At 42.1% G+C, this 21,816-nt stretch overlaps 1 protein-coding gene across 1 annotated transcript in view; it reads right to left on the bottom strand.

Annotated features, from left to right (window-relative positions):
• Nucleotides 1-21,364, bottom strand: part of MYH15 (myosin heavy chain 15) — a 67,694-nt gene extending 46,330 nt beyond the window's left edge. Inside the window, exons 1-9 of the mRNA XM_088668996.1 lie at nucleotides 21,263-21,364; nucleotides 16,433-16,571; nucleotides 15,296-15,414; nucleotides 13,534-13,683; nucleotides 12,276-12,446; nucleotides 11,012-11,191; nucleotides 4,317-4,404; nucleotides 4,056-4,173; nucleotides 2,707-2,830 (exon numbers count right to left, since the gene is read on the bottom strand). Of these exons, the coding sequence (XP_088525122.1) occupies nucleotides 2,707-2,830; nucleotides 4,056-4,173; nucleotides 4,317-4,404; nucleotides 11,012-11,191; nucleotides 12,276-12,446; nucleotides 13,534-13,683; nucleotides 15,296-15,414; nucleotides 16,433-16,571; nucleotides 21,263-21,364 (1,191 nt within the window). The remainder of the gene's footprint in view (nucleotides 1-2,706; nucleotides 2,831-4,055; nucleotides 4,174-4,316; nucleotides 4,405-11,011; nucleotides 11,192-12,275; nucleotides 12,447-13,533; nucleotides 13,684-15,295; nucleotides 15,415-16,432; nucleotides 16,572-21,262) is intronic.
• Between the last annotated feature and the right edge of the window lie 452 nt (nucleotides 21,365-21,816).

Here is a 21,816-nt window from a genome sequence, read left to right as displayed (position 1 = left end):
AACCCCAGTGTTTTCCGCGACTGGACCTAATGGTTAGGGGTCCCTTTATGGGTTTTTGGGGGGCAGGGTGGAGCAGATTTGTTGCACAAGGCTTCCCAATCAACTATAACTATGCATCCTGAACTTACCAGCATGCGATTGAAAATAGCGACAGACTATCCTATATCTACCTTGCAAAAAGCATGCCATATTTTTAAAAAGTGAAAGGATAAAGACATATCTGGATGTTTGAAAGCTAGGGGGTATAAAACCCTTGGCACAGTTTTTTTTTAAAAAAAACATTATTCATAAAAGTGGCAATTAGTTCTATTCTCTTACATCAATTCCTTTGAAAAATCTAGCTATTAGTAATGATGAATGGCAATTGAAGTATTACAGGTACAATCAGAGCTGTGAATTATATATCCCTGGGTGGTAGACAATTGGTGGTATTTCTGATCTACTTCCTTCTTGTTTTATAATTTGATCTGACATTCCACATTATGGGGTGCATTTATTCTGGCCATTTAATCTGAAGTGCTAGAAAAGGTGTTTCCCTTACTCCTTTACATCGGTTTTTTGAACAGTGCTAGAGATTTTAACATGAGAAGAGACCTGCTGGATCCAGAGGCAGTTTTAGGTAGCATAACCAGTGTGGGCTGCAGGGGGCCCCTGGGTATTGGACTACAGGGGGTCAGACAACATTGCCGTAGAACAGAATGTGAGAGGCAGGGGGCACCAAATTTTAGTGTTGCACAGGGCACTGATGAAATTCGAGAGCCCAAAGTACACCACTGACTGGATCAGGCCAGAGGCCTACTTGGTGCAGCATCCCGTTTCTCACTATGGCCAACTGTATAGTGTCTAGAACACTTTGCCCACGAAAATCAACAGCATTTCTGGCTAAGGTTCATTGAAATGGGGTTCCTTTTGCAAACCAACTTCCTTGCATGAGCCCAGGTCCTCTGCACACAAATTCCAATAAGCCAAATAAGCTGCACGTGAAGGCAGCAATGGTGACTACATCAGGGGTCAGCAAACTTTTTCAGCAGGGGGCCGGTCCACTGTCCCTCAGACCTTGTGGAGGGCCAGGCTATATTTTGAAGAAGAAAAAAGAACGAATTCCTATGCCCTGCAAATAACCCAGAGATGCATTTTAAATAAAAGGACACATTCTACTCATGTAAAACACGCTGTCTGTCTGTGGGCCGGATTTAGAAGGTGATTGGGCCGGATCCCCACCCCCCCCAGGCCTTAGTTTGCCTACCCATGGACTAGATCAAGCATCCCCAAACTGCGGCCCTCCAGATGTTTTGGCCTACAACTCCCATGATCCCTAGCTAATAGGACCAGTGGTGAGGGATGATGGGAATTGTAGTCCAAAACATCTGGAGGGCCGGAGTTTGGGGATGCCTGGACTAGATAGTCAGCCTTCTTTGTGTGCTTTGGAACACTTGTCACACGAGGTTCCATTTGCCCTGCTCTTTCATTTCCTTAACTAACTTGTACACCGTTCTATATTTCAATAGAAATCTTAAGTGGTGTACATAAATACAACACAGAACGGAAGCGAGAAAGTGGCAGTGGTGCCATTCTCTTGCTGTTTTCTGTCACTTAGTGAAGACTGTTTTACTCCAGGGGGCATTTGCCAGGTAATTTTTTTGCTTTTAAGGTTGTTTTTATATGCCATGCCTGGCTCTACTGACTGTTAGTCGTGCTGCAATTTTATTGTTCAGGGGTGGAATTCAGGGGGACTAGGAAGGCTCAACTTAACTAGTTGTTTTAATGAGTGGATCCACTCTGCCTAGTTATTACGGTACCATGGGGGTCTCTGTATTTAGCCTTCTACTTGCATTAATCTTTGTTCTTGTTGAATATTTGTTTGGCTTGCCCCTTGGCCTGGGTGCTTAAAGCTGAATAATGACACACTAGGAGCCTCAATTTGGTGTAACGCAGGCATCCCCAAACTTCGGCCCTCCAGATGTTTTGGACTACAATTTCCATCTTCCCCAACCACTGGTCCTGTTAGCTAGGGATCATGGGAGATGTAGGCCAAAACATCTGGAGGGCTGCAGTTTGGGGATGCCTGGTGTAATGTGTTAGGTGCCACACATCATCTGTGGGGAGCTACCTTCTTCTTGAGTTCCACTTCTGATTGTCATGTTGTTATTTTAACTCAGGGGTAGGCAAACTAAGGCCCGGGGGCCAGATCCAGCCCGTGGATGGTCCGGGAATCAGCATGTTTTTATATGAGTAGAATGTTTGCTTTTATTTAAAATGCATTATTTGGATTATTTGTGGGGTATAGGAATTTGTTCATTATTTCCCCAAAAATATAGTCTGGCCCCTCACAAGGTCTGAGGGACAGTGGACCGGCCCCCTGCTGTAAAGGTTTGCTGACCCCTGTTTTAACTGATGTAACTTGTATGGGATTGATTAACACTCGTGATTAATCAATGCACAATTCTATACAAGACTACTCAGAAGTAAGCCCCAATGAGTTTTGTTTTTTTTTATCCTTGGGTAAGTGGCTGTAGGATGATACTTACTTTCCTACTTTCCCACAAGCACCACTCTTTCATACATGGGACAGAATAGTGAATATTGATCTTCTAGTGATCATCCATCCATCCATCCATCCAGGCATTTACTTTCAACAGTCTTATAGCATCAGATTCTCTCAGATGATTAACTGAGCTCAAGGAAAGATTGAAACCATTGCTTTACCTTTGTGTGTCCAAACTTGTACTGGTTATTATCAATATCTAAAGAGGCAAGCAATTTTTCAGCAGCTTTCCTGCTGTCTACAAACTTGTCCTCGGGAATTGCAGAAGGATTCAGAATGCGGTACCTGGCAAGAATAGATTAAAAAATGTGTAAGCAGATGAAACTCTGGACCAGGTTGCTATGCCTCTCTTTACACTGGAATACAGGAGGTATAGCCAGACAGAATACCAGATTCTCTGCGTTTCTACCCATTATATGGGGGTTTCTCTGGGTTTCAGGCTGAAGCCATTTTCATCAGTTGCTACCTACTCCTTTAAACTGAAGATGCCAAGGGACCTTCTGAATGCAAAATATATGCTATGCAAAATATACATGGAACCTTCTGAATATACATGGAACCTTCCTCAATTAATCCACCCAATTAACCAGTGAAGTCAGAGCAGTCATTTGCTTCCCCCCCTCATTAACCCAGCCCCCAGCACATTAGCTAGATAATAATGTAAAATAAGGAGGATTAGGGTGAAAGGAGACAGCTTTGAACTTCCAAGGCTTCACCCCAACAGCCAACTGAGCAAATTTTGCCCTGTAACTTTAAGTTATAGAAAGCATTTAAAGGAGCAAAGGGTCGTAAATATTCCCTGTATAGCAGTGTAACAAAACATACCATACTTAAAAACATTTCTCCTTCCGGAATCTAAACCTAATGAACTTATCCAGATTCAGATTTATATACCTGTAGCAACAGCAGCAGCAGTAAACACTGACAATTTCCAAAAGGAATGGCACAAACATAGACAATTAATTGTTTCCTCCAAACTAGGGTAGACAACACTGATTTTGTTTTAAAATTAAAAAAAAACCACAACAACATAGAGGTAACCAGGCGCAATCCTGTCTAGATTCTCTACCCTCCTGCCCGACTCCCAGGCGTGCAGTGGCTGGAGGCAAATATACATATGCTAAGTACATGTTCAAAAGCATGCATTTCACAAGCTACAGGGTTAAAGGCAGGCATGCTAACAGACACTGGGCCAAAAAAGAGCCCTGGCCCAAATGAAGCTGAAGTAGGTAGGCAGCTGCACTTCCATCACACCCAGTATGAACTGGTGGTCTAGAAATACTTTTATAAATAAATAAAATTATGGGCCAAAATCCACACATCTGCCAAATTTCCAGCATGTGCAAATTTTTTGATTCAGCTCAGCTGCGGAAAGAACAATCAAGTAAACAAAACAAACAAAAAAAGGCACCCAAAAGTGATTTAAGATGTTTAAAATGGAAGGTTGCTTATTTGGTTTGGGGGATCAAAAGAAGTAAGAACTTGGCTAGGCCACTGATCTTCACGATACCTTTGTTTAAAGTCGGCGTAGATAACCCTGTTTGGAAATCCCTTGCGGCAAATACGAATTCCTTCTAAGACACCGTTACAGCGAAGCTGGTGAAGGACAAGGAAAGCATCCATAGCACCTGAAAAGAAAATCCAACGTAAGGATTTTATTTCAGGGTGGCTTTATCACATGTCACCGGAGATAATGATTTGTATTGCAAGACCTAAGAAAAGTGTATCATTGAAATATAGATCAAATAAAATTATGCTGGATTTTCTTTACCTGGGGTTTTTGTTTCATTGGGAATGATGCAGCGCACAAAATGGGGAGATGTGGACTTCAGATTAGTCATCAGTTTGTTTAAATTTTCCTTTAGAGAGGAAAGGGAGATTAAAACAAGCAAAATTATGGAACATTTCAGAACAACAAGCATCTGATGAGCAAGCCACCCATCTCCATGGGATAAAGAAGTAGGCAGGTACATACACATGGACTACTGTAGCTCCTTTGTTGCCCACAACTTTCTGGTGCCTGGTTACTTGCTTCATAATCATTGCTCTGGTTTGAATGTAACACTAAACCATAGTTTAAGCTACGTCAATGAACTTGCTCATGCACTTGCTTCTCCTCACCTCCCATCTGATGTAATCATGAGGAGGCAGCTGGAAGCACCCAGGTCTCGGTTTAAATTAAGCACAGTTTGCAGTTACTGGTACATCTCAAGAGGACCAAACTGTGGCGAGTTTAAACTATGGTTTATTTAACTGTGCCAGTATCAAACTATAGCTTCTGATCCCGATCCCAAAATAAGCCATTGATGTTGTCAAATCCAACCATGCCAACCACCTGCTAAGTTTTAGATACAATTTCTAGAGCGCTAGCCATATTTGACCGTTGCTGCAAATGCAAGAATTGCCACTGTTTGTCTGTTATGGACCCTTAAAGGTTAACAAGTTCATTGTGACATAAGCTAAAGCATACTCTATTCCCTTAAAGTTTATGTAATAAAAACCTGTAATTCTTTGAAGTCCTCCTAGATGTGTTGGTGGTTGTATTGAACCCTATCCTTGATGAGCTATGACAGCTGAGTATAGTTAACCCATCTGGTTTCAAGTGCTGAATCAGGAGAGGAAATCAATAAAATGTACAGCTGATGACTTAGGAAGCTAGAAAATCAGGTCTTGTAAGGAGGCCTGTTTTTGATATTTTAGGTTCTCTCTTAGGAATATTCCAGCTCGTTGGTGTAAAATGACAAAGACAACAGACAGGTTACATGTTAAAAAGAAATGAAAAATTACTTTATGCATGGATGACACTGTTTGGAAGGAAGCACCTTTCTTGCGTTTCTTCTCTCCACCTTTATCAGCTTGTGGTTAAAAAAAAAAGACAGAGCAACTAAGTTAAATACTGATTACAGCACTGACATGAAGTAGAAAACAAAAATTAAAAAAATTCCTTCCAGTAGCACCTTAGAGACCAACTAAGTTTGTCACAGGTATGAGCTTTTGTGTGCATGCACACTTCTTCAGATAGAAATGTTTAATAGAGTTTGCATGCTTATCAAAGGCTTTCTGCAAAGCCATATGCAGCAATGTGGGTCTACATGTGATGTTTTCAGCTGCTACAAGCTATGATGCAGCTTTGTTGTGGCCCCTTGGCTTGGTCCCTTGTGTCCTTCCTTGTATGGAGGAATCCAGCACTGCTACCAGTTGCTCTCTAAGGCAGAGCTTTCCAAACAGTGTGTCACGACATGTTAGTGTGTCGGCTGCAGTGTGTAGGGGTGTCACGCGAATGCTCCCCATGCTCCTCTCAGGGCTGGAAAGGTGTTAGTTTAACCTCTGGTTTCCTAGTAAAACTGAATTACTGCGTCACGAAATGATGTCTTAAAAGTGTGTCACCAACATGAAAAGTTTGGAAAGCTCTGCTCTAAGGGTTCAGACTCGGATAGTTTCAGCCCTATCTGGAAATTCCAGGAATTGAAACAGAAACCCTTAAGAATGCAAAGCGGGTGCTCTCCCACTGAGCTACAAGTCATTCTCTAGGCAGCCATGAGAATTGGGCCCTCAGGTGAGCAAGAGGCAATGGCAGCAAGAAGCAGCAATGGGGGCTCCAGGCAATTGTGAGTCCTTCCATAGTGCTGAGGCTTTAACAACTGTCCAGTAATACTAGTTCCTGTGCCACTCAGTAGCTTTCTGGGTATTCTCCATAAGAATGGGATCCATACATTGGGAGGGATTCACTTAACATACCCTATCAGAGGAGGCATCGTGCAAGGAATGTTGAATTCCACCCAGAGACTTTCTGGCTTTGTCTGCAATGTACGACTTTCCCTAATATGCATGCATAAGGCCCCAAGCTTAGTAGGCCAGGGACAATATAGGCATCTAAACTGATTAATAAGGGGAACTTCCATGAGGCATTTGCTTTGGTTATAAGTTAAATATTATATGTCATAGGAAAAGTGTCCAAAGGAACATTTTAGAGGAAAGGCAGTTTTAATAGGTCAGCCATATATTCTGGTGCTTAACACCATGTGTGGGTTACAGACAACATCAAGAACATTATGTTGTTGTGGTGACCATCCTCTTAAGCATATCCTGATTATGCTCCAAACACCCTTGTCAGGTTAGATTGATGTCGCCTCGTATGCACCTTCACAGAGCTACAATTCCTAGAGTTCCCAGAGTTCCAGAGGGAGAGGGACTGACAGTCACACTGCTTGGGGAACTGCAGCTCCGTGTGAGGGAATAAGGGTCTCCTAACAACTCTCAGCACCCTTAACAAACTACAGTTACCAGGAGTCTTTGGGGGGAAACCATGACTGTTTAAAGTGGTATGACACTGCTTTGAAGGTACAGTGGAACCTCGGTTTATGAACACCTCGGTTTACGAATTTCCGGTTTACGAACGCCGCGGACCCATCTGGAATGGATTAATCCACTTTCCATTACTTTCAATGGGAAAGTTCGCTTCAGTTTATGAACGCTTCAGTTTATGAACACACTTCCGGAACCAATTACACCCATGTTTCGGGTTAAGTACGCTTCAGGTTGAGTACTTCACGGACCCGTCTGGAACGGATTAATCCACTTTCCATTACTTTCAATGGGAAAGTTCGCTTCAGTTTATGAACGCTTCAGTTTATGAACAGACTTCCGGAACCAATTGTGTTCATAAACCGAGGTACCACTGTATACTGCAGATGGGGCTAATTGGAGTCAGTTCTGAAGACCTGCAAAGAATCTGAGAGGACACCTGCTATTTTCTCCAGCATAAAATTTTAGAACTGAATGAGATCTTGAGGGTCATTTAGTCCAGTCCCCTGATCCATGTAGGGCCAACAATGCAGGATGCGACTAGAGAATCCCTGGCAGATGGCTATCAGCCTCTCCTTAAGCCTCCAGGGAAGGAGACCTCACCAGCTCCAGATGTGTTGGTTCTGATACAGAACGGCTCTCGGCATTAGGAAGCTTCTCCTGATAGTAAGAGTCCATGTAAAAAAGACCCGAGTTGTGCCATGTGTTTCATGTTGCTCTAAGTGCTGCTACTAAGACGGCCATGCCCTTTGGCGGACATAGTGTGAAAACCGCATAACAAGTCCCAGGAATAACATTCCGTGGCAGATTAAAAAAAACAAAAAAATCCCCGCAGGCAAGATGACGATTCCTAGTTACCTGCAATGATGTGCGAGTGGCAGGTTGTGTTATTTTGGCTCAGCTCCTTTGCCAATTTGCGTTATGGAGCCGGCATTCTGGCTGTGTCTTCCAGACACCCTCTTATGATTCATGACAACTACATCTACTCAAATGAGGTTCTTAATAAATATTCTGTAAATTGATTGTGGCTGTAGGATATAACAGCTAAATCTCTGTAATGAGTCACACTCCTACTTATTTAAAATCATTTTATGGAAGCCTGCAAATTGCTGCCGTGCCCAAAGAGGACAGTTGCAAATGCGGTTATTTAAGAATTATTTCTGCTCAGTGGAGCAGAACCTTCAAAACTAAGAGATTTGTTATTGAGAACCACCATTTTCTTTAATTATCAGGTACACAATATTTTTTATTTCCTGAAGCTGCATTTACCTTATTTTATACTAAAAGATAGGTGGGGTGTTGCAATTTTTAAAAACCCTTTATATTCCAATAAGTGACACAACATAGCCTATATCCACAAAGAAACAATTCATACTATTCCTTTTTAAACTTTGGGCGACAGCCAAGTAAGCAGTTCCCCTAGTGCAGGCATCCCCAAACTTCAGCCCTCCAGATGTTTTGGACTACAATTCCCATCATCCCTGACCACTGGTCCCGTTAGCTAGGGATCATGGGAGTTGTAGGCCAAAACATCTGGAGGGCTGCAGTTTGGGGATGCCTGCCCTAGTGCAACCACCTTTGCTACACAACAGAGCTTCCTCTCCCTCTCTTCTGCCCATGTGCCCCCTAAAGATGTTCTGGAGGGTTTAGCTGGATACTGCCCCTTCTTTCCAGTCCATATAACCATTCTTCCATAGTGCCCATTATAAGCATCAACTGCTGGGCTCAGGCGCAATGAGCTCACACATTACTTGTGCTCAAGGCAGTAACTTGTGCTCATGGTTGCTGATTCACACAACCAGTTCACTATGTGTCCACTCAAACCCCTACAGAAGCCATGTGCAGGCATTCAGGCTCCTATGTTCATCTATGTGGGAGTGGTGACATTTCAAGCAGCCTCATCCTTAGCCTTTGCGCAAAGAGCACAACCACCTGTGGCAGTAGAGCCTTCACACGTACAGCTCTACGTATGAAGGTTTCCTCGAAACATGGACTCCCAATGGTGCAGAAGCCTAGAAGCCTTCATGTGCACAGCTGTGGGCAGAAAGAGTCTGTTGTTACAAATGGTCATGCTTTTCACATTTCAGGACTAGCGGAAGAGGTTCATTGGTGCATCCTTGCCTCCATGTTGATGAGCACAGGAGCATTCATGCCCAAGTAGGCAGTGACTGAAAAATGACATGGCCCCAACTAGGATATATAATTCCAATGTATTGGAAAATGCATACTATTTGTGCATAGTACAGGTGTCTCCCCATTTATGTTATGTTCTAGGGCCCGCACGCATAAGTAAAAATCATGTAAGTAGGCAGCACCCTCAAAAAAGCCCCTTTTTCTGCCCTCCAGCTCTCTCTGCCTCTCGGCACAACTCTCTTCAACTAGAGTTGAAGCTCTGCAGATGGCTAGAGGCTGGAGGATGCGGGAAAGCGGTGGCTACCGCACGCATCAGCTGCTAGGCGGGGAGACTCAGCAGCCTAAACAAAGCCCCACTGTGCCTGTGGTCTCTTTGGTCCTTCCACCGCCCTCTCTGAAGACCTCTTACACAATCATAATCATAATTTATTATTTATACCCCGCCCATCTGGCTGGGTTTCCCTAGCCACTCTGGGCGGCTTCCAACAGAACATTAAAATACAATAATTTATTAAACATTAAAAGCTTCCCCAACGGTGTATTCATCAGGAGTGTTAAAGACATTCCTAATTGTCTGGCCTTTAAAGATGTACCTGTAAAGCATTTTATGGGTGCACCTTCAAAATGTAACTCATAGTGCCTATGGCTGCAGCTGAGTGATATACCAATATCTGAGCCAGAAAGAAAGCTGAATGATGCACCAACTATTTGAATCAGTAGGAATAGCCATCACTCTGTTCCCCACAGAGATGTTATGAAAAAAAGTACATTTAAGGCAGCAAGACCTTTAGATCTCATGAGATGGTATATTTACTCAACATTTCTGCTAAGCTTTGATCTAGGAATTAAAGGGAAATGGTCATTCAACTTACCGCTGTCAGCACTGACATAATTTTCAAATAGGCTTGCCAGAAGTTTGTTGGAAGATTTTTGAAAAGTGCCCACCACAGTTTCATTGAGTGGGTCTTTGTTTTTCTCAAGCCAACCCATAATGTTATAGGGCACCTAGTGTGTGTGTGCGTGTGTGTGTGTGTGTGTGTGTGTGTGTGTGTGTGTGTGAGAGAGAGAGAGAGAGAGAGAGAGAGAGAGAGAGAGAGAGAAATGATAGACAGACGAAAGGGAAGCAAAACAATAAAACAGATTAAATAATCAAGTCTAATGCCTTACAACAATTTAAAATTCTGGTTTATCTATTATTTACATTTTTATTTACGTATTTATAAACTGTACTTTCATTAAAAAAAATTGAAGAGAAATGCAACACCTAAGAATAAAATCAAAAAAAAGCATACATAAAAACATAATTTAAAAAAACCAGTAAATACTGGTTGGTTTGAAAAGAGAGCATTCATATTGCAAAGGCCTGTCTGCACAATATAGTTTCCAAAGGACATCTGAAAGAAGGGAGGTAATTAAGAGGGATTTTATGGGTCACTTCAGGAGTCTTCCCAGTAATATATTCATCTTAATATCAGATCTCCATTTTCCTAAATAATCACCACATCATTCTTCCATGCATCCCCCCAGTCTTTCAGTTCCTCCTATCCCTTAGGAACCTGGGACACTGCCTTCTACTGAGTCAGACTACTTGTCCACATCATGGCTAGTCAACGTGGTGACAGATGTTCACCACTCCCGATTCGAGGGCTGCAGATTGGTGTCTTTCCTAGCCCCACCTGGGGACGACATGAATTAAACCTTATGCATGCAGAGCATGTGCTCTACCACTGAGTTTCAGTCCTTCTTTGTAGAGACAACAACAATAATAATAATGCCTAGAGACGATGACAGGGACTCTTTAGTTGAATTCTAAGGCATATGTTTCAAGAGCAGAGAATTTCAAACTGCTTCCAGCACACTCAGAATGCTCGACCGACTTCACCCCCAAGTTAACTTTTCAAAACTCACAGTGTGGCATTCCTCCCTTGCCATTGCAACCACTTTGGCCCATGGCTCCATTCATTCCAACAGGGCTTCAGGCTTTGAGGTTAATGCAATTGCCCCCATCTGCAAATGCCAAAAACTTACCGCCCCAGCATAGTGCAGGAGTTCAAAATGAGCTTCATATTTCCGTTTTTTGTCAGGCCTGGGTTTCTGCAGATTGGGTGACTTGCCCAGATGATTGTCGTACAGCTTGGCTTTGAAGGTCATATCTGTAGCCTTCGGGAACATGCATTCTTCTTCTAGGATAGACAAGATCCCCAAGGGCTATGCATGGCAATAGGGAGATAAATGTTAGGGTTTTGTTTTCCAAGGATGTCATTTAGGTTAGCATGAATGAATACTGCATCTGCAGAATCTCCCCACCCACCATAGCTGTTAACATATTACTCTTTCCGGCTGCTATCAGACTTGACGACACAGTGTGAAAATATTATATTCTATACAGATCGCTGACACAATATTGATGCTTTGCTTTTCAAAAGACTTGGATTGACTTACTTTTCTCAATAAATCAGTCAGAAAACAACCCAGCGTTATAATAGCTGAGGTCTCTATAACTTACTACACAGCATAATGAGCACATACCACCAGCTGTGTCTCATGGCTTGCCAAGTTACTGACACCCATCCCAGTCTTTTTCTGCAGTTCTTGCATTCTTAGGCAACATTTGCCTTGGTGGGTCAAAAGTTGTTTAATGGTCTCTCCTAACTAATGGAAAAAACTGATCAAGAGGATTTGTTTTGAATGTAACTGGTACATCTCTGAGCATGGCCAACTATGGAAAAATGAATAAATATAGATATATCTGTATCTCCAGCGGAAACATCTAGAATCAAAAGGTACCAGGTACATTGCTGTTGTTTAGGTTTGTCATGGTGCTAGTAGAAGAAATCAATCTTCAAATGTATGTTTGCATTCTTTCTTTCCTTCAGAGAACTCAAGCTGGCATACATGGTTATCTTCTTCAATTTTATGCTCAAAACTAGCTTGTCAGGTAGGTTATGCTCAGAGGCAATGACTGGCCCATGGTCAAGCAGTAATTTTTACAGCTGCACAAAGACATAACCTAGTTCAGGGCCTAGTCAGACACGCTAATCATTACATCATGTCACTGGTAGACCTTGGGGTCTCAAATTTCAGCAGTGCCCTGTGCAATGCCAAAATTCACCCCCCTTGCATCTTGCCTTCTGTTCTACATCATAGTTGTGGTGCCGCCTGTGGCATCCCCAAGTCTCCACTCCCAATGTGGCCAAACCAGTCACGCTCCCCTAAATCCACCCCGATCTCATTGTCTTTATGGTAACCCTTTCCTACTATCAAACAGAAAACCCCATGATATTTTCCATACCTTTTCAATGAGATCAATGCAGGCTTGCAGATCCAATCCAAAGTCAATGAACACCCAGTCGATCCCTTCCTTTTTGTACTCTTCTTGCTCCAAGACAAACATGTGGTGATTGAAAAACTGTTGCAGTTTTTCATTTGTATAATTGATGCAAAGCTGCTCAAAGCTGTTAAACTATGAGGGGGAGGAAAGTCATAACATTAAATTTACAGAGGAACAAGAACTAAGGCAAATATATGTAAAGTCTGTTTAAGACTAACTTCAGTGCTAATGCGCAGAACACAACTGCTTAATTTTCAGATATGGATAGAAGAGCGCCACTGAATTCCCAAAGTGTGCCAGACATAATATGCCCGGCATATTTTTTTGAAGCCCTGATTCAGAGAAGTTCCCCTTGTGCCTAAGTCCCATTGGAACTGCTGTTAGATGATACTTTGAGCAGAACTGAAGTCAAAGCCTAACCAACATTTCCTGTACTGAGGCTGAAGTAGACTCATTATGAAAGGTATCTGTCAAAAGGCAAATATTTTCCACTTTCCAGCACAGGAGAATTGAAGTCCTACAAATGTCGGGGATGTATGCTAAGAGCATGAGAAGTAAATTTGTGCAAACTATTGCATTTTCCTTGCAGAGGATGGTGCTAAGTTATATAAATACTATCCATCGTTCATTGACCCTTCTAATTTTTATGGTTAAACATTTATGTGCATCTTCTCTGCCTTTGTGTGTGTATTTATATGTGCATTCCTACTGCCCTTGGGTGGATCAAATAAATTAGGTCAGCTGAACACTGGTAAGCCTGTTGCAAGTATAAGTTTGCAACTTTCATATGAGAACTTGACTACTGCTTATTTCTTACCATCACCAAAAGATCAAAATCATAATTCTAGTTACAGTTCCTTGCTTTCCAAGATGGGTTTGGGAGTACATTCCTCATGCTCTTGTCAATGATAAATAAACTACACCTATACTGTACATTACTGACTAGTTCTCATTGCTCCTGATAAACTCAGCAAGCTGTACGACATGGGTGTGTAATCTGTGGCCCTCCAGATGCTGTTGGACTCTAACCCCCATCAGCCCCACCCAACATGGCCAGTGGTCAGGAATGATGGGAGTCAAGCAACATCTGAGGTGACATTCCTGCTAATACAGCATTGATAAATGACTCTTTCAACAAATGTTATCTTCTAGCTAAGAGACATGATTACTTTAAATCAATTTGTTGCTACCATGAAAATTTTGGGAGGCAATTACTCACATCAAAGATTTCGAAGCCAGCAATGTCCAACACTCCGATGAAGAACTGTCTTGGCAACTTGGTGTCCAAGGTCTTATTGATGCGAGTAACGAGCCACTTGAACATCCTATCATACACAGCTTTGGATAAGGCCCCAACAGAATAGGAAACCTGTAGAAGAGAGGTAGAACAATCACACAATACCATAATAATCCTTGTGATCAAAAGTCTGCGGAAGATACTCCCTTTGGGCATCCTACATGCCAGGTTTAGATCTACTGACATTCTGGGTTTAAACCTAGTATACAATTATTGACCTAAAACAAAGATTAGTGTAGCCCGATACAGAGGGATACTTGATCCAACTATGCAACCTTGATAAAGCAAATCATTTCTCACCCTTAGTCCCTGACCTATAAAACAGGAATAAATATAGCTACATATGAAATCTGCAGGAGGAATTATATTTTTTCATCACCAAGCAACATAATTATTGGCTGAACGACAACTTATCTAGTTCATTTTGGACTTGCATAGTTTACTGCTTTGTCCAATGGCAAGGACTTTGGTGTGGTAATGTGTGCTTTAATAATTGCCCAAAGCCATAGGTTTTGCAGTTTCAACTCGGCATAAATATGCTCATACAGCTGTATGCAAGATGGATTTCAATATAGCTTTGGAATCTTTGAAGCTGGATTTACAGTTTTGTTTTATGAAAATCCAGCTACTTTCCTGTTTCATAATATTGTTGTGGGAGGTTTTAAATTTTCTCTACATTAAGCCCAACTAATCCGTATCAAAATCAGTAGCACTGATTTCTGAGGAAATGTGGTAAGGAAATGTGTACTGAAGAAATACAATGGCTTGTATCCAAATAGTTCTTGCATTAATTGTTTTTGAGTTGTTTTTGCCTCACTCATATGCTGTGTTGTTTATTCATATGCTGGAAATGTTGTTTGCTAATTTTTAACAGTTTGTTATTATTGTGAGCCAATCATTCATTCATTTGTTTGGTTATTAAGGTTAAAGACCAGCTCGAAAGGCACATCTAGGACAGCTTTCACAAGAAAAAAATATGCATTTAAAACAATATACAGCAAACAGCTAAAGAATTAAAATTAAGTTAAATGCATAGACACATGAAAACCTAAAATTTAAAGTATGAGATACCATACAGATTGGCCCTATCACCCTGGAGGCTCACTTCGACTGTTTTCCCAGCAGACTAATTTGTTCCAGGAGGATGGTCTGCACCTACAAATCTGCGCGCAGAACCTGGTGACCATCCAGGTCATCTTTTGATCTTTGCCTAGGAGGAGAGCATTAAGTTTAGGCTTATCTGGAAGGTCAGCAAGCCCCTCCAGTTGGGGGGCAATGGTATCTCTGCGTACCTTGTCATAAAAGGGGCATCTAAAAAAAACAAATGTTTGGGGCTTCCTATTTCCCCTAGTGGGTGGGCGCAAAGTCTCTGGGCATATGCAACTTTTCCAAAAGATCCTTCCAAAACCGGTGAGGGCAACGCCAAACTTTGGGTGAGAACTGTGAGCCAATCTGAGCTCAATGTATTTGTTGGAAAGGGTCAGACAAGTAATAAATTGAAGCTCAAAAGAGTACACCGCCCACTTTTAGCTCCACTGCTGGCTTCAGCCCCCCCCCCCAGTAGCACGCAGTCCAAGACAGATTGCTCCCAAGGGAACTGCAGCCCTCAAAAGAATAATGTTTCTCCATCCCAGCATATGGGTTTGGTATCATGCTGGCTCATGTAGTTTAAACACCTCCTTACCTGTTCCACACTTTGGCCTTTGGTGACATACTCATTCCCAACTTTCACTCTAGGATGCACCAAACCCTTAAGCATATCAGATGAGTTAACTCCCATCAAGTAAGCAGCTTTGTCAGCACCTGATAGAGAGTTACAATATTTCAACAAGTTCACTGACACAGGATTGGACTGGTTTAGATTTACAGATCACTCATTTACTGGGATAGGCTAGCATTTTTAAAGAGCAACAATGGAGCATGGAAATATAAATCCTAGCTAACACCTACTCTGTACTAGAATTTAATACAGTGGTGCCTCGACTTACGAATTTAATCCGTTCCGAAGGCACCTTCGTAGGTCGAAAAATTCATAAGTTGAAAAGCGCCATTGGAAACGTGATTTCCCATAGGAATGAATTGGAAACAGAAAAATTCATAAGTCGAAGCAACCCCATCTAAAAATTCGTAAGTAAAAAAAAAAAACCTATCTAAAACCGCTGCAGTTTCCGTTTGGATGTCAATAAATTCGTAACCGTGCAGTCATTTGCCCCATTTGTAAGTCGAAAAATTCGGTTGTTGAGTTGTTCGTAAGTCGAGGTACCACTGTATATTTAAAAGACTGCAGACCTCTACATCACAGATCCTTCCTGAATTCACTGTGTTTCTCTAACCCCAAGTACCCGAGTCTGAAAGTCTAGCTGCTGCTATTGTTGTGTTTTGACATTTATTCCCCTCCCCCCACCAGGAGAGTAATATCAGCATCATGCAGAACACAGAAGTGTCATGATGTGTATGTTCCAATCACATGGAAATGACAATCGCAGAAGTGAGAGGAATAAAACTTTAAGATTTTAACAAGGCTTATTCACGTGTTTCAATGAACACAGGTATAAGCTGGTCCTACAAATGTACAAGTGTTAGTGTGAAAGATCGTAGCCTTGATGTAATTATTGTGTGCACAGTCTGTACACTTGCTGAACATTACTTGTGAATAACTGTACATGTGCACAGCTCAGCTATTTGTGTACACAGATTGTGCACTCGTTGAATGTAACTTGTGAACATCCCTGCAGTCATTTAAAACAGACCTTGCCTTGCAGGCTCACAGCTCAACACAGGGCATGGAACATTGTGATTGGGCAGATATTGAAGAACTTACTTTCAGTGCCATCAGCTTCTGCCTGCTCCTCCCTGGGTCTCTGTTTAAATTTCATGTTTCCAAAGTGCATAATGGCACCAGTGAGCTTGTAGGCACCATACTTTTCTTCCGCCACAAAGCCCAAAATATCCATGGCTTGCTGTGGAAAGTAAAAAGAACAGGACATTTTGTCACTTGCCTGTGAAACAACATGCAGCTTTATTTTCTAGAGCTCTTTCACGGCACGGCTGATGTTTGTGCTTGTTCTGGTATTGATCTTTCAAAAAATAAACTAGAGGAACAAGAAGCCTCTGCTATTTATTTTCAATCTGCCCTATTCCTCAAATACAGAGAATAGTTGCTACCGCTAATAATCTACTGGTTATTACTGCGCACGCGCACACACGCGCGCGCACACACACACACACAGAGAGAGAGAGATTGTTTTTCCTTTTTTAAGGTAAGCAAATAAAACCACCGACCAAAAAAATAGCCCAACAACTGCAATGGCATGACAGCTGAACATAATAGTGTTACACGCCAACCCAATCTCCGCCAAGCGGCTGCTTGAGGTTCCAGGGGTTCCAGGAGCTCAGCCAAGGTTGTGTTTCCATTGGGAAATCAAGGCACAATCTTGAAAAAATATAATAAATAATAATAATAATAATAATAATAATAATAATAATAATAATTTATTATTTATACCCCACCCATCTGGCTGGGTTTCCCCAGCCACTCTGGGTGGCTTACAACAGAAAAATGAAATAAAATAATCTATTAAAGATTAAAAGCCTCCCTAAACAGGGCTGCCTTCAGATGTCTTCTAAAAATCTGGTAGCTGTTTTTCTCTTTGACATCTGATGGGAGGGCGCTCCACAGGATGGGCGCCACCACCGAGAAGGCCCTCTGCCTGGATCCCTGCAACTTGGCTTCTCGCAACGAGGGAACCGCCAGAAGGCCCTCGGTACTGGACCTCAGTGTCCGGGCAGAACGAAGGGGGTGGAGACGCTCCTTCAGGTATACTGGACTGAGGCCATTTAGGGTCTCACCAAAGGTCAGCACCAACACTTTGAACTGTGCTCGGAAACGTACTGGGAGCCAATGTAGATCTTGCAAGACTGGTGTTATGTGGTCCCGGCGGCCGCTCCCAGTCACCAGTCTAGCTGCCGCATTCTGGATTAGTTGTAGTTTCCGGGTCACCTTCAAAGGTAACGCATTGCAGTAGTCCAAGGGAGAGATAACTAGAGCAAGCACCACTCTGGCGAGGCAGTCCGCAGGCAGGTAGGGACTCAGCCTGCGTACCAGATGGAGCTGATAGACAGCTGCCCTGGACACAGAATTGACCTGCGCCTCCATGGACAGCTGTGAGTCCAAAATGACTCCCAGGCTGCACACCTGGTCTTTCAGGGGCACAGTTACCCCGTTTAGGACCAGGGAGTCCTCCACGCCTGCCTGCCTCCTGTCCCCCACAAACAGTACTTCTGTCTTGTCAGGATTCAACCTCAATCTGTTAGCCGCCATCCATGGTTTATTGTACCCATATTTACACCTGGGTCTACTTTGGAGAGAGTTCAGAGCATTACATCACAAGAGGGACTTGCTTCCCACAGCAGTGTAGCATTGGAGTCTCCGTCCCAGTCTGCCAAGATGGTTCTGCCCTGCATGGCTTCTGCCTGGAGTTCTGGCTCCACCCTTCTTCCCGAAGACCCTTGCCAGAAAAAAAAAATCCCCAGCCTCATGTAAAACAGCTCTCTCTCCCCCCCCATGGGCACAGCCCCCCTTTCCCTGTTTTCCTATGTCATGGAAGCTGAAATCATACACCTTTCTCCACCCATGGTAACCATGGGAGCTCCCCACTAGGCCCTTATCAGAAAATCTCTTGCCCTGTTTATGGTTTTTATTGACGGGTTAATGACTCTCTTCCAGCACCTTTTCCATTCTTAATAACTTCTCTCCTAAGTGAGGCCCTGGCCTGGCATCTTTCCTTCAATATTCCAAACATTATCTAAATTCTACCATTAACTAATTTCTAGCATTCACTAACTCTAGCATTTGCACCGCCAAACTCTGTTGCCCCAGACCTGTAACAATATTCTTTTTTGCTATGGGACTGATACAGAAGAAGACAATCACTGCTACCGTATCATATTCATCAATCAGAGAGACTTAAGGCATCATAAACAATGTTGTTTCACTTGCCTCTGCTTTCTCTTCTTGAAGAGACGGATAAATATATTAATACAACAGGTCTGTTCAGAAGGTTAGTAGTGAGAATCTTTATAGTCCAAAGTTAGTGAAATTTACGAGGTCTATAGGACTAGATTTATGGTTTAGCAATGTATGAAGAGCTCCTTGAGGAGAAAATAACCCATGATGTGGCAGTATAGAGGGGAGAAAAGAAGCCAGATACTTTCTGTGCCAATTAGTGACCATTTTTTTTACACATGTGGAATGGAGAACACTATGTTGGCTGCCATCTGGACTTCCTGGCTGCTTCCTCCTTGTCAGAACTATGTTTGTGTATGTCTTGTCTCCTTTGATTGATGGAGATGATGGTGATGATATGATATAGAAGATCCCTGCTTGAAGGATTGACAAAAATAGACAGTAAATGAATATGATTGAAGAGCATACAATATAATATGAACAAGAACACTTACTTTTGGCAGCAGGAGGGTGGACCCCTTCTCACTGTGTGGATTTAATTGTGTTCATTTAATATATATTATTGGAAAATCAATTAAAATAGGGGGGGATAAAGAATATTGTTTATAATGCTTTAAGTCACCCTGATTGATAAATATGACATTGAGTCTTCTTCTGTATTCCACCGATGGGAATTCCCCACAAACTTAAATCATTGGTTGTTTTTTCCTAAATCATGTATTGTCTTGTCCAGTCAATCTTATTAGCATTTTAAAAAGCTACTCCTATCTGTACAAAAAAATTGCTCTGTTTTGTTTGTTCCTTGATGAAATGGATTTGATGTATAAGCTTTTCTGCAATGGTAATTTCCCAAGATTTACTGTAACCGAGAGGTACTATGAGAGTCCTATTGCTCTTTCCACAGTTCCATTATCACAAATCTTTCAGCAGCTAAAATCAATCTAATCAAGCCCTTAAATATTACATTCTTTCTCCCCCCTAAAAAAAATCTGCTTAGTTATTATATTACTCTCATTGAGTACCCAAAATCTCACTATGTGTTGCCACTCTCACCACTGACCACAATCTGTCCAATGGTCTGGAAACATTGTGCCCTGCATGTGTGTCAGTTTCACTGAGGTATAACACCACATGTGGGCTATTCTAACATATGCACAAACCAGGACCCTCTGCTCATTTACCGTATCCAAAACTACATTCTCAAAATGCACGAGTCCTCTGTTTGCTTACTGCTCAGTTGGTCTGTTGGAAATAACATAATTTATCTGATGGATACTAAGCAAGTGATTTTTTGCATTGGCTTATCTTTCTCTCAAATTGTTGTTCCCGTTGTTCAGATGAGGGGCGTTAATACAGAAGTACCTTAGCCAGTAAGATCCCTCCCCTGTCCAACCCCTAAATAGACTATAAAAGGATGAATGGTTTAATACCAATATCAGGGGGAACTTATTGGGATTATTTTGGATTGCTATGTTGTCCCTACCAAAAATATGCATTATGTGCAATGTGAATGCATTACAAAGTACTTAAGAACACCAAAAGCGTAGGGAATAACATTCAAACACATTATAGGATAGCATTAAAAATACATTATGGGATATGTGCACATAATGATGTCAATATCTTGTGAATCCCAGAAGAAAGAAATTTTACAGCTGTGGAACAGTCACCAAGAGTACCTTAGCAAGGCACCATTCACATTTGATGGGAACTGTCAAAAGGTTACTTGAGGTTGACTACAGAGATTCCAATGAGCAAAATATTTGATCTCTACATAGATATCTACATCAAGATGGGGAATCTTCAGCCTATGCACAACCTTCTGGGGCCTTCATGCCAGTTGTGGGCAAGACAAGAGATAACAAAGTGAGGGGGATCAGAGACAACAGATTTGATTCTTACCTTTGTACAATAGGCTACGTGACCGTCCAGCCACATGTCTCTCCTTCCTCTATGCAGGCAAGCAATAGGCATTATCACAGCCCAGACACTCAAGGAGGCTGCAGAGTATGGCCTACTCAGAGGCATAGCCTGCAAAGAGTCCCAAGGGCCACATTCGGCCTGTGGACTGGAGATTACCCACCACTGCCCTACATCAAAATGGACTTCTTATACCTGGTGTGTTTTTCTTAGTGCTGCTGTCTATGATTCTATGATATGACCACTGTGTTGTATCAAATGTTCAATGGAAATCCCTTGTGGAACAAAAAAAATGGGTACCACCCACTGTCTCCGCCCTGGAAGATCAAGTTTTAAAGAATTATTAATGCTGATACACAGATTTATTGTTGCTTTTTATAATATCTGTACATATAGAGATAAGAATTATTTTCCTATGTACTCAAGACCTAATGGAAACCTACAAAATGTAATGGAAACCATAGCCCTAAGGCTGTGTCTGCATTTCCCCACTCTTCCTACTCTGAAAGACTTAAAGCAAGATGAGGACCCTATGCTAAGAGCATCCTAAATACTGAAGTGCACCAGATGCCCTGACTTGGTAGCACAGTTGTGCTCAGCTACTCTATGCTACAGCACGTTTTCCATGGGCTGGGTGCGCTGTGCTTCAAATCTGCTGCCACAATTTTAGTGAGAACAAAAGAAATATCTAACCACAGCAACATCTGCAACAGAAGATGGCTTGCAAGATTTTGCAATCTTTAATCAAAATGAATCATATCTTACATCAGTTGCCAGCAGCTCTTCCCCATCATCCAGATTGTCCACAGTAACTACACCTTGTGAGCAGAAGTGGAAGTCGTAGGGATTTGTCGACACCAGGAGCATATCTGCAGATAAGAAAAATTAAAACAGCTTCTCTTCTTGAGATCTGGTCTGTTACTGAGTGTACCTCATGAGCCAACATGTACCCATAAGTGCAACGTCATAAGACAAGGTTTATGGTGGCATCACAATGACAGTGGAATATCGTTGGAAGAAGTTAGATCTACAGAAATGTGTAGAGTTTTAGCTCCTAAATTGGATCACTTATACGTGCCATATGTATGACTTCCACAGGAAAGACCAAGAGAAAGAAGTTGGACACCACCACTTGAAGTCGGACAATTATTTCTTCTGAGCCAACCTGCTATTTGTTCACAAAAGTACATAAAAGTTTCCTCCACCACAAACCACTTTGATATGGGCTAGGGAACTTGTTGCTCTTCAGATGTTGCTGGGTTAAATAAGTATTCCACTTCTGACATCTTGCAGTGCCTGGATTTCATCTTGAGGTGGAC

This window comes from Zootoca vivipara, chromosome 4 (genome assembly GCF_965207765.1).
Source record: "Zootoca vivipara chromosome 4, rZooViv2.hap1.1, whole genome shotgun sequence".
Taxonomy (NCBI): domain Eukaryota; kingdom Metazoa; phylum Chordata; class Lepidosauria; order Squamata; family Lacertidae; genus Zootoca; species Zootoca vivipara.
Note: the sequence above shows the minus strand (reverse complement) of the source record. Positions and strands in the feature narration are given on the sequence as shown.